Source organism: Oenanthe melanoleuca, chromosome 10 (genome assembly GCF_029582105.1).
Source record: "Oenanthe melanoleuca isolate GR-GAL-2019-014 chromosome 10, OMel1.0, whole genome shotgun sequence".
Taxonomy (NCBI): Eukaryota; Metazoa; Chordata; class Aves; order Passeriformes; family Muscicapidae; genus Oenanthe; species Oenanthe melanoleuca.
The window spans coordinates 10,037,317-10,051,569 of record NC_079344.1 but is presented as its reverse complement, the minus strand read 5'-3'; the positions used below and the strand labels follow the sequence as shown (position 1 = coordinate 10,051,569).

General features: G+C 52.0%; 1 protein-coding gene across 1 annotated transcript; it reads right to left on the bottom strand.

Moving 5' to 3' along the window:
• Nucleotides 1-2,051: 2,051 nt before the first annotated feature.
• Nucleotides 2,052-10,144, bottom strand: RHCG (Rh family C glycoprotein). Its single transcript, XM_056500328.1, has 10 exons — nucleotides 9,607-10,144; nucleotides 6,126-6,312; nucleotides 5,515-5,665; nucleotides 5,032-5,179; nucleotides 4,489-4,655; nucleotides 3,676-3,813; nucleotides 3,183-3,319; nucleotides 2,535-2,659; nucleotides 2,292-2,365; nucleotides 2,052-2,215 (listed from the first exon to the last, which is right to left on the bottom strand). Exons 1-10 carry the CDS (start codon nucleotides 9,815-9,817, stop codon nucleotides 2,150-2,152), a joined length of 1,404 nt encoding a protein of 467 aa, XP_056356303.1. The 5' UTR covers nucleotides 9,818-10,144; the 3' UTR covers nucleotides 2,052-2,149.
• Between the last annotated feature and the right edge of the window lie 4,109 nt (nucleotides 10,145-14,253).

The following is a 14,253-nucleotide window of genomic DNA, read 5'->3' as shown; positions in this document are numbered from 1 at the left end:
TCCGTCCAGTGCACTTCAAACGCGGCAGCCCGATCCCGGCATTGTTTGCCCGGGAATTAAAGCTGCACGGCCAGCCCCAGCGAGTGATTTAGGTACTGAGAGCAGACTGAGCCCCGCAAGAGCACGGGCAATAAAACGCTTCGCTGCCCAGCCGCCTGGGCAATTTAGGTGTCTTCCCACGAGGAGGAGGCACAGCCCAGAGGGACAAGGAACTGGGTCAGGGCTTCTCCCAGCACATGGGACGGGACCATCTCCCAGGGCTCAAGAGCTGCCCCACCAGAGATGAGCCATCACTGAGCCCCATGGATCCTTGCAAGCTGCTGGGAGTCCAAAGGCCATGAAAGATTATCTGGGACACAGACAGAACTCAAATGGTGTGGGATGAAGGGACACTAGTCCAGTCACACAGTAGGAAATGCAGTGCTCAAAAGGTCTGCTTCTGCTTTCAGATTTTGCAGACTTTTGGGGAAAAGTTTAGGACTCCCTTTTTGAAATGACATTGTCTATGGTGCCTGTCAGTAAACACCCCTGTGGTGGTTTGTGCACTCCCTGGATGAAGCTGTGAGCAGAAAATGGCTGTTACATCCCTTTCCCAGAGCAGAGAAGGTAGGAGGAGTTCTCCCTCCTTTAGCAGATCCCAGCACAGGGAAAACACTTGCCCTACATTTTCCCATCCCTGTCTTGGAGAAAGGATGCAGTTCAGTGTATGCTTCAGGCTCTGCAGGGATCATTCTCCAGAGATAATTTCTAACCCCTGTCAGACCTGCCTTTGCCACCATAAAAGAAATATACAACACACCATTTGCTGGCAAGGGGGCTGGAGCTACTGATGGCCCAGCTACCATGTTTCTGAATTTCTCCTTGGCCAAGCAGCCCTTTCCCTGCATCCCACACTGCTGCTGCGCTTGAGACCAATCCTATGGAGGATTTTAGGCCTTTTATAACTCTTCTTTTTTCAATGGTGAGGTTGTTTCAGGCCAAGTGGAGGCAACGCGTGTACAGGAGAGAGTGTCTCCCGTGCCTGGCTGTCCCTGTCCCCGCCATGGCACAGGAACACAGTGTTTTGGCACCTCCTCCTCTGTCACAATGTTTTTCAGCTCCACCAAGCAAAGTGTCCAATTAGAGCAGAGCCTCTTGCTTCCATCTTTGCCGACATTTAATTAACATGCTGCTGCTGGCAGCCGCTGACAAATTCCAGAAACATGTTGTAAAGGGTTTTTGTCTTTACCCAGCATGGAAAATGAGGGTGTCATATCCCAAGGGGATGTGAATAGCTACTTTTGACTCCCCCCCTCAGGTGTAAGAATTAAAAAGCTAGACTCAGTGAAGAGACCTATCAGCCCTCCTACCTCCTTTCCCCCCCTCTCTTTTCCTTTCCTGCTCCTCATATTATATCACCCTGGAAAACATGCAGGATTTTAGGCCTGGTTTTCATTCCTGTTTCCTCCAGCTCTGGCTGAAGCCTGATGATCCCGCTAAGACAGGGGCTGTCCTCTTCCCATGAGAACAGCACCAGTAAGTGGAAGGAGCCATCTGATGACACTGGAAGAAATGGCTGAAGCCAAAAAAGAGGAAAGGGTCCTGTCAGCCTGTGCTGTACATGCAAACAAGGAGCTGATGGAGGCCTTGGTGGGGCAGCTCAAGGGAAGGTGATGGCAGAGGCCACCATGTAGAAGTGTAGCTGGACTCAGATGGACTCACCCAGCCACGGATGCCAGGATGAGGAGAGGGTCAGCTGCTGCACCCAGCATCCCCTCCTCAAAAACAACCAGCCTGGCCTGTGCTTCCCACAGGGGTGGGGGTCTCATCACCTTCTCAATTGTCATCTCAAGGTGCCAGCTCCCAAAGCAAGTATCTCCCCAGACTGCATTATCTAACACATTGTCCAACACACCCGGCCTGTACTGCCACCGTTCATGCCTTCACCTCGTCCCCAAGGCACCAGGAGTGTCCCAGCGCCTCCGCTTTGCCCCGGGCAGCCAAGTGCCGCTGGCGGGAGGGACGGGTCTGGCCGACATCCCATCCCGCTGACACACGGCAGCACAGGCCTGGAAAGAAGAACACGACTTTATTCCACGCACAGCAGCTCGTACGAAGGCGGCAGAGTAGGGCAGAGCCCTGGCCGCGGCTCGGCGATGCTCGGCGCGGCTCAGGGCGAGGCGGGCTTGTCGGGGTTGTGCATGTGGTACGCGTCGCTCTCCTCGTCCTCCGGCACCTGCGGCAGAGCCCCCTGAGCCCGGGCCGGCCGCGGGCCCACAGCGCCATCTCGCGCCCCCCGCCCGGCCCCTCACCTCCCAGTACACGCCGTCCTCGAAGCAGTTCTCGGCCGCCGCGTCCCCCCAGATGGGCAGCTTCAGGATGCCCCCTGAGGAGAGGGGCAGGGCGGTGGGCAGGGGCCGGGGGATGCGGAGGGTGCGGCCGGGCCACCCAAGCTGTACCCCCGGGTGCATCCCGGGGACAGCAGCACGTGGATGCCTCTGTTTCAGCTGCAGGCTGCCTCAACCCTCCCCTCCCCGTGCTGCCCTCCGGCTCACCCACGATGGCCCCCCCAGCAAAGGCCATCAGCAGAGACACCACGATGCCGGCCGCCTGGAACCCTCCCTGGATGCTGGGTGTCCGTGTCTGGTACACGCCGGTGAAGTCAAACGCCTTGATGAACCTGCCGAGGGCAGAAGTGTGGCCATTGCCCCGGCAGGAGACATTCCCTGGCTCCAGAGGAGCCACGCTGCCCTGCTCTCTTGGGAGTCTTCCTTAGCTCCATCCCTCTTCTGCAGCGGACCAGGAGAGCATTGCAATGCCCAAACTGCTCACTTCCTTCTCTGGCCCCTGGCAAAGCTTTACCAAACAGGAGCCCAAAATATAAACATTCCCTTTGTGGTTCAGACTTTTAGCCTTACCTGGCCCCACAAAACAATGCAGAGAGGGAGAAGCACTTCCCTCCCCATTGCAGCCCAGAATAATGCCAAACAGCAGGACTGTGGCTCACTTTATGAGGCCACCAAGAGTCAGCTGCTTAAGATGAGCTACAATTCAGTACAATTCAGAAAACCCAACACAGTCAGTGCACCCCATGTTTTCAAGGGACAACTCTGGGCAACTCTGAACTATTAACAAAAGCTGCTATTGCTCCCTGCTCCCAGCCCACAGAGCTTCAGGTAAAATCTATTTTCAAGTCATCTTACCCTTCCTTTCCATATACATCCTCTGTGGCTGCAGCTGCTGTGATGGCCCCCACAATGCCCCCAATAAGGCCTGGCATGGCATGGAGGTTGTGGATGCCACATGTGTCCTGAATGTGCAACCTAGACTCCAAAAAAGGCTGAGGGGAAGGGAAGTAGAGAGAGAGATCAGGGAGTTGAGTGTGGCCTGGGAAGGATTAGCTCCTTCCATGGAGGACTGGGATAAACAGAGAAAGAGGAGAGATATTATGTCCCATTAAAGAGCTAAAGGCTTGTAGACAAAAATGTGAGCCAAGCTCAGGATAAACTAACAACATATCCTCCAAACACTCTCTTGTTTGGAGTCTGAAACTTCCTGAGCATTTTGGGGCAGTAAAAGGAGACAGTAGTGCATCTCATAAGGGATTCTGGAAAGCAGGAACCGTCAAAGGGAAATGAATCCGTCTCTGGTCTCCTCAGCAGGAGCAGGGCTGCAGACCCCTGGAGCAGCACTCACCGTGAAGTAGACATACCCCACCGTGGACACGATGCCAGAGAGTGAGCCGACAATGAGGGAGCCGTAGGGAGTCAGCATCATCTCGGCGCTGGTGCCCACGGCCACGCCGCCGGCCAGCGTGGCGTTCTGGATGTGCACCTGCAGGAGAACCGCTCTGCCTTGGCACCTCAGGGGCACTGCAACTGCTCAGGGATGGTGCAAATGGCAAAGTGGGACAATCAGCTCCGAAAATGTTTCCAGAGGAAATATCAGGGCCCATTTTCTCACTCAGTGGTGAAAAACAAGAAGAGAACAGGCAGCTTCTGTCTGTAGCACAGGTGCACATAGACTCCCACTCCCTGTACCACACACGTTCTTTGCATCCACAGCTATGGGTGGGGAGTTGAGATGAGATGGAAATTGTCTCACCCGTGTGTCATGCAAGCTCTGCTGTCACAGAGACATGTCACCCACACATCCAACACGTACATGTCAGCCCCCCGATTGCTCACGAGCTGCTGTGCAGGCTTTGTTTGATGGGAAGTGCTGCCAAACAGGGCTCTGCAACATGCCCAGCAGAGCAAGCCCAGTCCCTGCTGTGACTTGGGTCCACCACAGGTAGGGCATCACCCCACACCTCAAGCCCTGCAGGACCCATTCCCACTTCCTTATCCAATATAGCCTCAGGGTTTCTGCCTGAATTATGGTTTCACCATCATGCCCTGAAACCCTGTGCCTGTTCAGCAAAGCACAAGTGTCAATTGTTTCCTGGACTCTTGATCAACCTCATTATATGTCCCCTGGGCAGTGCAGGGCTCTCTGCTGCCATCTTACCATGTCAAGCTTGCCCTTCTTCTGCAGCATGCTGGAGAAGGCCATGGTGGTGAGGACACAGGCGGCCAGCGAGCAGTAGGTGTTAATGGCAGAGCGGTGCTGGGCATCCCCGTGATCAGAAATGGCTGAGTTAAAACTGGGCCAGTACATCCACAGGTACAGGGTACCTGGTGAGATGGGGCAGATGGGAAGAGAAAGGGAAAAGAGAGAAACCAGGGATTGGGAAAAAAAACCCTAAAGAAGGTTTTTCTTTTCAGGGGGAAATTACATCCCATAGTCCTGCTTTCCCCGCATGATGAGATCAGCATCAGGAAAGGCTGGCATAGAAAGGAAAACAAAATGCATTCTTGTCTTCCCAGGCATCATCTCAGCCCAGGCACTGATGAAGGGACCTGAGTAACTGAAAGGTGAAAGACCTCTGGGATACAGAGCTCCTCAACTCCATATCCTGGTTTCAGTTTTTTCCCAGAGACACAGGAGGAAGCAGCCCTGTGCAGCCAGTGGTCCCCACGCAGCAGCACCCCGAGATGAGGGCAGACTCACCGATCATAGCAAAGAGGTCAGAGTGGTACACAGAGCCCTGCTTGTCCTTACTCTGCTCCAGGTTGGGTCTGTACAGGACCCGTGTCACCGTGAGGCCAAAGTAGGCTCCAAAGGTGTGAATGGTCATGGAGCCACCTGCATCCTTTACCTGCAGCCATGGGAAAACAGAGGTTTGCTTCTGCAGACACCACTGATTCTGGAGCTGAGGCCTATTTGCATTGTGCCCAGCTTGTCTGCACACTTGACAGAGGGACCCAGTGCTCCTGAACTGCTAGGCTGATGTGTAAAACCCCAGATCTCCCTTCTCAGGGAAGTACAACCCACTGCCCCTCTCCTTCACAATCTGCCTACTTTTGCTGCCTGAATTCTTGCACTTTAAATGCTTATGAGGGCAGTGGCTTGGTGGAGACAGCAAAGGGATGCAGATTGGAGAGGTGCAGAGAGGAATGAGCAGAACAAAGCAGGTACTACCTAAAGCCTTACATGAAGAAGGTTGAGGAGGATGTACTCGTTCACTGAGAAGAGTGTGACTTGAAACAAAGTCATGACAAGGAGCTGTATGGGGCTGGTTTTGCCCAGGATGGCCCCAAAGGCGATGCACACAGAGCCCACGCAGAAATCAGCATTGATCAGGCTGGAAAAGGGACAGGAAAATAGTGGTTTAATGAGGAAATACTTCTCTGTAAATCACTGTTACCTATCCCCAGCTCTAGAGATCCCACCTGAAGATAAAGAAGTGATTAAGAGACATCCCTGGATTTCCCACTGACCTTCCTCCCACCCTTACACACCCACATTTTTCAGATAATATGGATGATCTGTGTCCTCAGCACTGACATCTGTGGTGCCTGGCTTGGCACTAAGAGGTGAAACTCATCTCAACCTTCCCTTTGAGCAATACCACCACAATGGCAGGTACCTTTGGACTAAAAGGTGGAAAGCAAGTGGAAGTATGTGGAGGGAAAACAACAGTTTAGAGATTGATCTGTATTTGACATAACTGAGGGACAGGTATTGCCAACTGCTTGGCTCTCATTCCAGCTCTTCCACTGGCCAGGCCAGAGGTGCCATCCCAGAGCCCAACTCCTCCTTACTTCTCCACTCCAATGAGGATCTTCCCATCCTTGAAAGAGTGGAACCAGCCTTGCATCAGGAGAGCCCACTGGATCCCAAAGGCAGCAAGGAGGAAATTGAAACCCACAGCTCCAAATCCATAGCGCTTGAGGAAGGTCATGAGGAAGCCAAAGCCCACAAAGATCATCACATGGACATCCTGGAAAGCTGTGCAGAGGGAAGGGACTGTCAGCTATGCGAGGACAGCAGGGCTGCAAGTGCCATGTGCATTTGGTGTTGAAAAGAAACTAATTACATCAGCAGCAGTAGGGGGGAAATTCAAGAGAAAATGTGTGTTTGCCTCATGTCCCCGTGTTTCTAAGTCTGAAAATGGCTCAGCTTTTGGAAACTGGCTCAGCCTTTAAAGTAAATGTTTATCAAAAGCTGTGTGCAAAAGAAGACCTGAAAGTAATGGAGTGTACAGATGAAAACATTTTTCTATTCAGATTGTTTTTTTCCCATTTTATAAGAAACTCAAAAAATATGTGAAATGAACAGTAAGGTTTTGTAAAAACATGTAAATTTTGAGTAGGTCCATTCAGTACAGGGTCTTGGTGATGGCTCAGTGCAAGGAGAGCACAAGAAGTTTACAAACACATTTTTAAATGCTTCAGAAATCAGTGGCAAAATACCCTTGAGACCAGAAACCCACCTTGTGAGATTTTTAGTGCTTAAACCAGAGAGACCCAGTTCTTCCCACTAATGGTCAGATCTGCTCACCTGAGCCCCTCAGATGCCCTTCCCCGGGGGAAACCAGATCTGTGTGAGCCTCTTGAAAGACCTTCTTGGTGCATTAAACCTGCTGTACTTTTTAATGCTGCACATTTCTATCAGATAAGCATTGCTTTGAAATTAAGTGAGCTGAAACGCTTGCATACTTACAAATTGAACCATGCAAACCCTCACAAATGCAGGCCACTCAGCCAAGAGAAAAAACAGGAGACCTAAGGCTGGGATCCCCCCTGGGAGACTCCCACCAGCAAACCCATGCTGCAGAGCAGATAAATAAATACAGCAGTGATGGAGCTAAACCGGAATGTTCTGCATTTTGCAGTGCACAGAACAGTATAGTCACCATATCCAGCAAAGTCTGTGCACTCAGAGAGGGTGCAAGCTCAGTGCAAAGGAAATTCTGTGGCTGCAAGTCTGCTCTACCCTGAGCTTGTGCTGAAATCCATCAGCCCTGGTCCATTTCCACAGGGCTTGTGCCTGCTACTTCCACTGAGGGCTGGTGAAGTCTTACCTGAAGTGCAGCTCTGCAGGAGCTGAGAGTTCTGTCCTTCTGTGCTTTAGAAGACATTGCAACTTGTTTAAGGATGAGCATTTGGACAGGCTTAAGCCATCTAGTGCCATGTTAATCTGATTGCTTTTAAAAAATACCCCCCATGCCTATGAAATCACTCTTTGAAAAGGAAGGAGATGAGATCTGCAGCTGGCACTGTTCAGCAGAGGTCACTTCCAAAGCACTTCTACACGTGTCCTAGGAACCAGTCTTACTGTGGTTTTACCACACAACCCCACAGACTTCCGTCTGCAGCTGTATTTATACCCCCTCTCTCTTTTCCAGTGTAAGCAGCACAAAATACAGCTAGATTTATCTGATGCCATTTGCATTTTATATTCATTCTTTCATCCTAAAGGCAGAAATACACAGGTCAGAGTTAAAGCTGTGGACTGCGTGCCTTCCAGAAACACAGAGGGTCCCACTGTGTTAGACCGTGCAAACTCAGGAGGAAGAGCCGATCTTTCTTTAAACCACACCCAGTCTAAAACCTTTTTCTAACCCTTGCCTTTGTTTTCCCTTAGTAAGAATAACATTATTATCACTCAGAGGCAGCGCAGGCATTGCCATGCCCTAAAGGTTTTGTAAGCCTGCTTTTGTGGCAGGACAGTCTCCATAACTATCAAGAATAAGTGTTTTGGCTTTGGGAATACTCTCGGGGACAAAAAATCTCATTTCTTTTCCCCTAGAGATGAGTCACTGATTACGGAATATCCACGTGCAATCTAAAATGAGAAGGAATTGTCGCACTGACCGAACCTGGCAATGGGCACCACTGACACAACCACATACTGTCTTCCTGAAAACTGAACACCTTCCTTCTGCCTGCCTTCCCAATCTTCTCTGGCTTGAAGGTGTTTGTCACCCCTACCCCTCTGCCATTGCAGACAGGTGCTGTGGACAGCAGTGATCAGAGACGTGTTGATACAAATGATCTTCAGTGTTCAACCATCACATTCTTCTGAGCAGCACTGGATGGATACAAGGATTAAAATTCCAGGGCTTGGCCACCTTGTCATGTTTGTCCATCTTTGCAGAGAGAGAATACTTCTGATTAGATAAGGCAGAAAGAACAGTTGTGCTTTTGGGCACGTGAGCCCTTCCTCAGGTCTGAAACAGAAACATAACTCACAGCTAAACTGAGCAGTTGCCCTTAGATTGATTTAGTTGCGTTGAATCCATCCTGCCATTTGAGGGGGAATATTTGGCACTGCAGAGCAGGAGTGGGATATGAGGACAGAAGAGATGTCACTTCCTAAGCTCCTACACACTCTTTTTGGACTTCTGATGTCCTCCCAGCACACCAGTGACAAGAGCAGCCCTCAGGCACTGCTGCTGCTTCACGCCAACCTGTGTGGGGCTGGTCCCAAGGGCAGATGTCCAAGGAGAGCCCAAGGCAGCCACGACCGTACATGAACCTGGAGGCTGACTGAGCAGCGGGTTTCTGTGAGCAAATCCTTTTCTGAACTAGCTAATCCTCAGCAGCCACAGGTTGCTATAGCTCCTTTGATTTAGCAGGTGTTTTTAATGGAAATGTTCTAAATAGATGCATGACTCAGGCCTGTTGCTTCCTTGGAAACAATTGCCTACAGAAGCAGCCTGTTCTGAAAGGCTCACACAGATGACCAGCCCTGGAGATCAAAGCCACCCAAGGGCACTGCCTGGCCAGAAGAGCTTTAACCTTCTGAATAATTTCTGTGTCACTACGATGCAGAGACCCAAGAACTCCGGGAACCTGGCAGCTTAGGAGGGCTCTGGCACTGAAATGCCAGTAGCTTAAGGGTAATTCACAAGTGAGGGGGTGGACGGAGGAAGAGGAGGAAGATGTCACAGGATGTCGACAGCCGTTCCTCTGTGTGCACAGAAAGGCTCGCTCTGATCCAGAGCTGAGGGAGGGGGCAGCAAGCTGAAACTTGCGGAGTGTTGGGAACACGTCAGCCCTATTCCTGGAAAAAAAAGACGTCATGGTACCCTGCTGACAGAGCCCCAAGGCACCGGAGGGCCATGAGGCTTTTCTCCTGCTCTTTGGTGAAGCCCAAGCCAGCCTCAAGGCAAGAGCACAACCTCCTAGCAATCGCTAGAGACAGCTCCTCTGACAGGCTCAGGATAGGATGGGATGGAATGGGTTGGGATGGGATGGGAACCAACCAGCACAAGGATTAGGCTTCCAGAATACTCACAGGGGTATCGGAAGTAGAAATCGTTCTCCATGTCACTGGTCAGGTTCATCTCTCGTTTCTCCTCCTCCCAGTGCGCATCAGCTTCGGCGCCGAAGCGCACGAAGACCCCGAAGAGGACGATCATGGCCACCTCCCAGAGGAGGCACACGAGCGGCAGCCGCCAGCGCATGTACGTGTTCTTGGCCATGCCTTGGTGCCTCTGCCTCTCCATCCGCAGGGATCCCGGGGCACCGAGCGAGCCCGCGTCCCCCGCGCCCGCCCGAGGCGGGTCACAGATATATACAGCTCGGAGAGGGCAAGGTGGGGCCCAGGGAGGTGCCTCCGGCAGGATCACATTTCAGAGAGCTGGAGCTTCAGCCGGGTTCTTCCTCTAACCCACCTTCCTCCCTGGGAGGAGGGACAGGCTTCAGCACCTTTCCTCCGAGCTGCTCCGAGCAGCTGTGAGCCCTGCCTCCGCGGGGACGAGCAGATGTGGAGGCCAGTGTGACTGGGCAGTGGAGCCAGAGCGTCCAGCCCCCTGCTCTGCCCAGTCCCACACCCCTTCTCTGCCCCTGGCAGGAGCACCCTGATCCCTGCTGTTCCCTCCTTCCCGGCTCTGGGTGCTCCCCAACTCTGAGACTGCCCTTGCCCAGCTGGCACTGTGGGTGAAGACAGGGTGCCCTTTGCTCCAGCTCTTGGCTTTTGGAAAAGCAGCTGAGGTGCAGAACAGGAGGAAGAGAAAGGTGTGTGCTTCAAACCAGGTACCAAGAACCCACATGAGTGCACAGACATGTGATGGCCCCGCCAAGGCTGTAAGGATGTTCAAGTGACACATGTTCCATAATTTCTCAAAGTGATTCACCCTGAGCATCCTTCTGGCAAGGCAAACTGAGCTGGGGCTGCATAACCAGGGCAATACAGTGAGATGGTGCTGGAGGCCTAAACATCCCCTCCTCTGGTATGGTTTTTCTTTAATTAACAAATATAAACACAAAACTCCATCTTTCCTACTCTTTTGAATTATGTGCTCTTTTCCCAAAGAGCTGGGCTAGTTCTGCAAACAGATCCCAGCTCCCTCCTCTGCCTGCAGATCCCTGGGCTGCCTGTCAGTCTTCAAGAGATGAAAGACTGCAGCCCAGGCAAGCTGCCCAAATTTGCTGATGGCATCTAATTGTGGCCCGCAGGCTGAGCAAGCAGCACTGATTTTGGTGTTGATTAGGCAATAATTTGAGTTTATTATTTTTTCTTGTGTGCTTTCTTCTCAAAATGACAGATGGCAGAAAAATGCTGTGGATGGTCTTGAAGAGACTGACGGCCACAGAAAATAATTCTCCAACCTCATTTGAACCCCGTGCAAGCAGCAGGATAGAGACAGCGTTAGGAAGAAGAGAGAAGCCCATCTGCCTTAGCCCTTACCCTGCATGAGCAGAGCTCCATGTGGCTGGGGTCACTTTTTGGGGACACCTAAAGCAAGTGGATGTTGCTGTTGTCTGAAGGATGAGCTCCCCCTCGGGCAATGCTGCTCAGGGTGTGTTTTTGGGTCTCCTGTTACACAGGGTTCCTGCAGGGCAGTCTCAGCTGTACACACCAGGATACAAAAGATCTCCAGCTAGAAAGAAGCTGAAATCCCCAAACAATACTTGATCTCTAATTGCTGGAACGCTGTTGACAGTTGCATGTTCTGGTGCCAACTGGGTGGTAAGACCTGCCCTGCCCTAGAGCAGCCCTTAGACACCTCGAAAAAGGCAGCACAAAGGAGCGTTTTTTAAAAAAGGGAACTTGCTTAGGTGCTGCAGCCACCAGCAGCTACATTCTGTAATTACTGTAGCAAAAGAGTAACTGCAGAGCTGTTCTAACCTATGGCATCACTGAAATGGCAGGGTGTCCAGAAAAGCAGCTTGCAAAGCCCTTGTGCAGACCCCCGAGGCAGCAGCTCTGCCCCACCTGCTGTCCCCAGCCCCTCTCCCCACGTGTGGAGGCCAGGAACAAAGGCTAATGGCTTTTCTGCTGGCCTGATAGTCTCACCTTGCTGCACTGCCTGGCGCTGCCCCTCCTTATCACCCTGCAGATCAGCACTTTGTCACTGCAGTCCCATCAGGGCTGGCATGCTTCACTGGCTGTCCATGCTGTGAGAGCCCATTAAAGGACTAGCTTCTCTCCAGGCTCCTTTTCAGGGCCAGGATAACACTGGGAAGGCTGATGGGACTGTGCCAGCACCTGTGTCTGCAGCAGTGCTGGCAGAGCCCTTCCTATGATGGGTTAGACCACAACTGCATCCACCCAACAAGGTACCAAACTGTGTGGTAGGACACACAGGGCTGTTTTCACCATGCCTCAGTCACAAATATCAAGGTGCTTAAATGTCCTGTTGGAAACTTCAGGCTGGTGTGAGCTTGCTCCACCACAGAATTTCACCCATCATGTCCAGCACCTGTAAGAGCTGCAAGGTTTCCCCAAAAAATCACTGGGATGATGCTGGGGGAGGAGGAACATTTGCCTTTCTGCTTAAGAGATGTAGGACTGCGTCTGGCAGTGGCCAGATCTTAGTTATCTTAGGGGAGGGCTGTACAGTACTGGTCCCAGCTGGGTCTCTCCCAGTTTCTCACTTTTATGAGCACTAAATATATTTGAAAGAGGTAGAGACAAAATCTAAATCACAGAAATCTCTCCTTCTTGCCTGGAGGCCTTGGGGCAGTTTCACCCTGGATAGGAGGGAGTGGGTTCTCCCCAGAATCAGTGGTCAAAGCAGCAACTTTGGGCACATGGGGTGGAGAAGGCACTGGGGAATGAGGACTTGGGGAGTCTTGGAAGCCTTGATGCAGCACAAGGCAGACTCTGGGCATTGCCCAGTATCAAAGGTGACTTGCTGCTTGTGCAGGTCCTTGAGGAATGACCTGAAAGCAAAGCATCTGAGTCAATACAAAACAAAATTATTTTTTTTTTCCAGGCTGGCTCAGCAGAAAGGCAAACAAGCTTTCCACTGGGGCAGGACAGAGTGGTGGAATGAGGGGAGATCAAACAGTTCATTTAGGTCTGGGCTTTCTCCTCCCTTTTATCAGGCTCCACCATTTAGCATCCCTTGGAGATAAATATTGGAAACAGGACAAAATAAAGCAAGACTTTTTAAGTAGAAAAACCAAAACTTATCTGTATCAAAGTGACAATCACACGTGAGTCAAATTCACAAATGATTTTTTCTTGTGCCCTCTCCTTCCTCTCAAGAAACAGCATTTAGCAGCAAGTAAATGATTGTCCAGAAAGAACCCAAGGACTGTTTGAGAGGGAAGTGTCCTTGTGGAACAGGTAGGGAGGGCAAATGTCTGTGTAAGCAGCACAAGAAGCAAAGGTATGGGCAACTCTGGCTGTCACACTGGGAAACACCCCTGGGCTCAGCCAACACCTCTACTGGGTTTCCCAAGAGCTGGATAGGATTCCAGAGCAAATACACTGTAGGTCAGGAAAGGAGAAGGAGTTTGAGTAGCTAGAAACATTCCTGTGTTGGAAGCTGTCAGACTTTACTGGGAAACTCCCCTTTGCCCTGGGTTTGTTTCGGGTCTCAGGTGGACTGTGATAAGGCAGGTTTTGGTCACACTCTGCTAAGTGTCCTCAGCAGACTGCTGGGACAGGTGCCAGTGGCTGGACAATGGCAGTGACACGGTGTGGTTGGCTCTTCTTCAGGGCTCAAACAGCAGAGTGATGCCAAGCAGCAAGAGATGTCAGCTCCCAGCCAGGAGAAGGGAGCTCACATCCCCGAGGCTGCAGGCTGCCCTCTGCACTTTTCCAGGGACACTTGTCCTTCTCTTGCACTTGGCGGCAGGTTACTCCTGCCCAGCCGAGTGCATCAGCTCCTGGTTCTAGCTCATTAAATCCACTTGTGTTCACAGTCACCAGCAGAGCCGAATGGGCAGTTTAGTGTCCACTTGTCTTTGTTGCCCTATAAATACGACTGGCTGCTGGTGACACTGGTTTGGGCTGGGACATACAAGCTCTGGAGTGAGGGTGGAGCGGACACCCGGGTGCCTCTGCTCTGTGGGGATTCCGCCCTTACCCAGCGGGTAACGAGCTGTGATCACACCTCACCGCTGACCCCGTGGGAAAGATGCGCTTCAAGCCCTGCAGGGAGGAGATGCTCCTGGGCGAGGCAGCTGATGACAACCCAGGGTCTTCGTCCTCCACAAGCCGCTGTGCAGGTGCCCTGACCCTACACCTTTTCATAGAATGGTTAAGTTTGGAAGAGACCTTTACAATCAAGTCCAATCACTGGCAGAACATTATTACTGTAACCCCTAAACCACATCACCCAGGCCAGATCCAGACGCCTCTTGGACACCTCCAGGGATGGTGACTCCACACTTCCCTGCCCAACCGAATAGTAATTTATTTTTTTAAAGTATGTAATCTGAATTTGAATCTGTATTTCACCCATGCGGGCCCTGGGCTGTCCCTGCTGTCCCCCAGGGAGGCTCGGGAGCAGGATGCCGTGCGGCAGGACCCTGGGGCAGGTTGTGTGTGCCACGGTCCTGTCCCTGCTGCCGCGGGCGGTGGCGGGATGGCAGGTGCCGGTGTGCGGGCAGGCGCGGACCTCTAGCGGCACTCGAGGAGCTGCCGGGTGCAGGGCAGGCGGCACCGGGCCGGTGTCGCAGCTCAGCCCCGGGTCCCGCCTGGCGC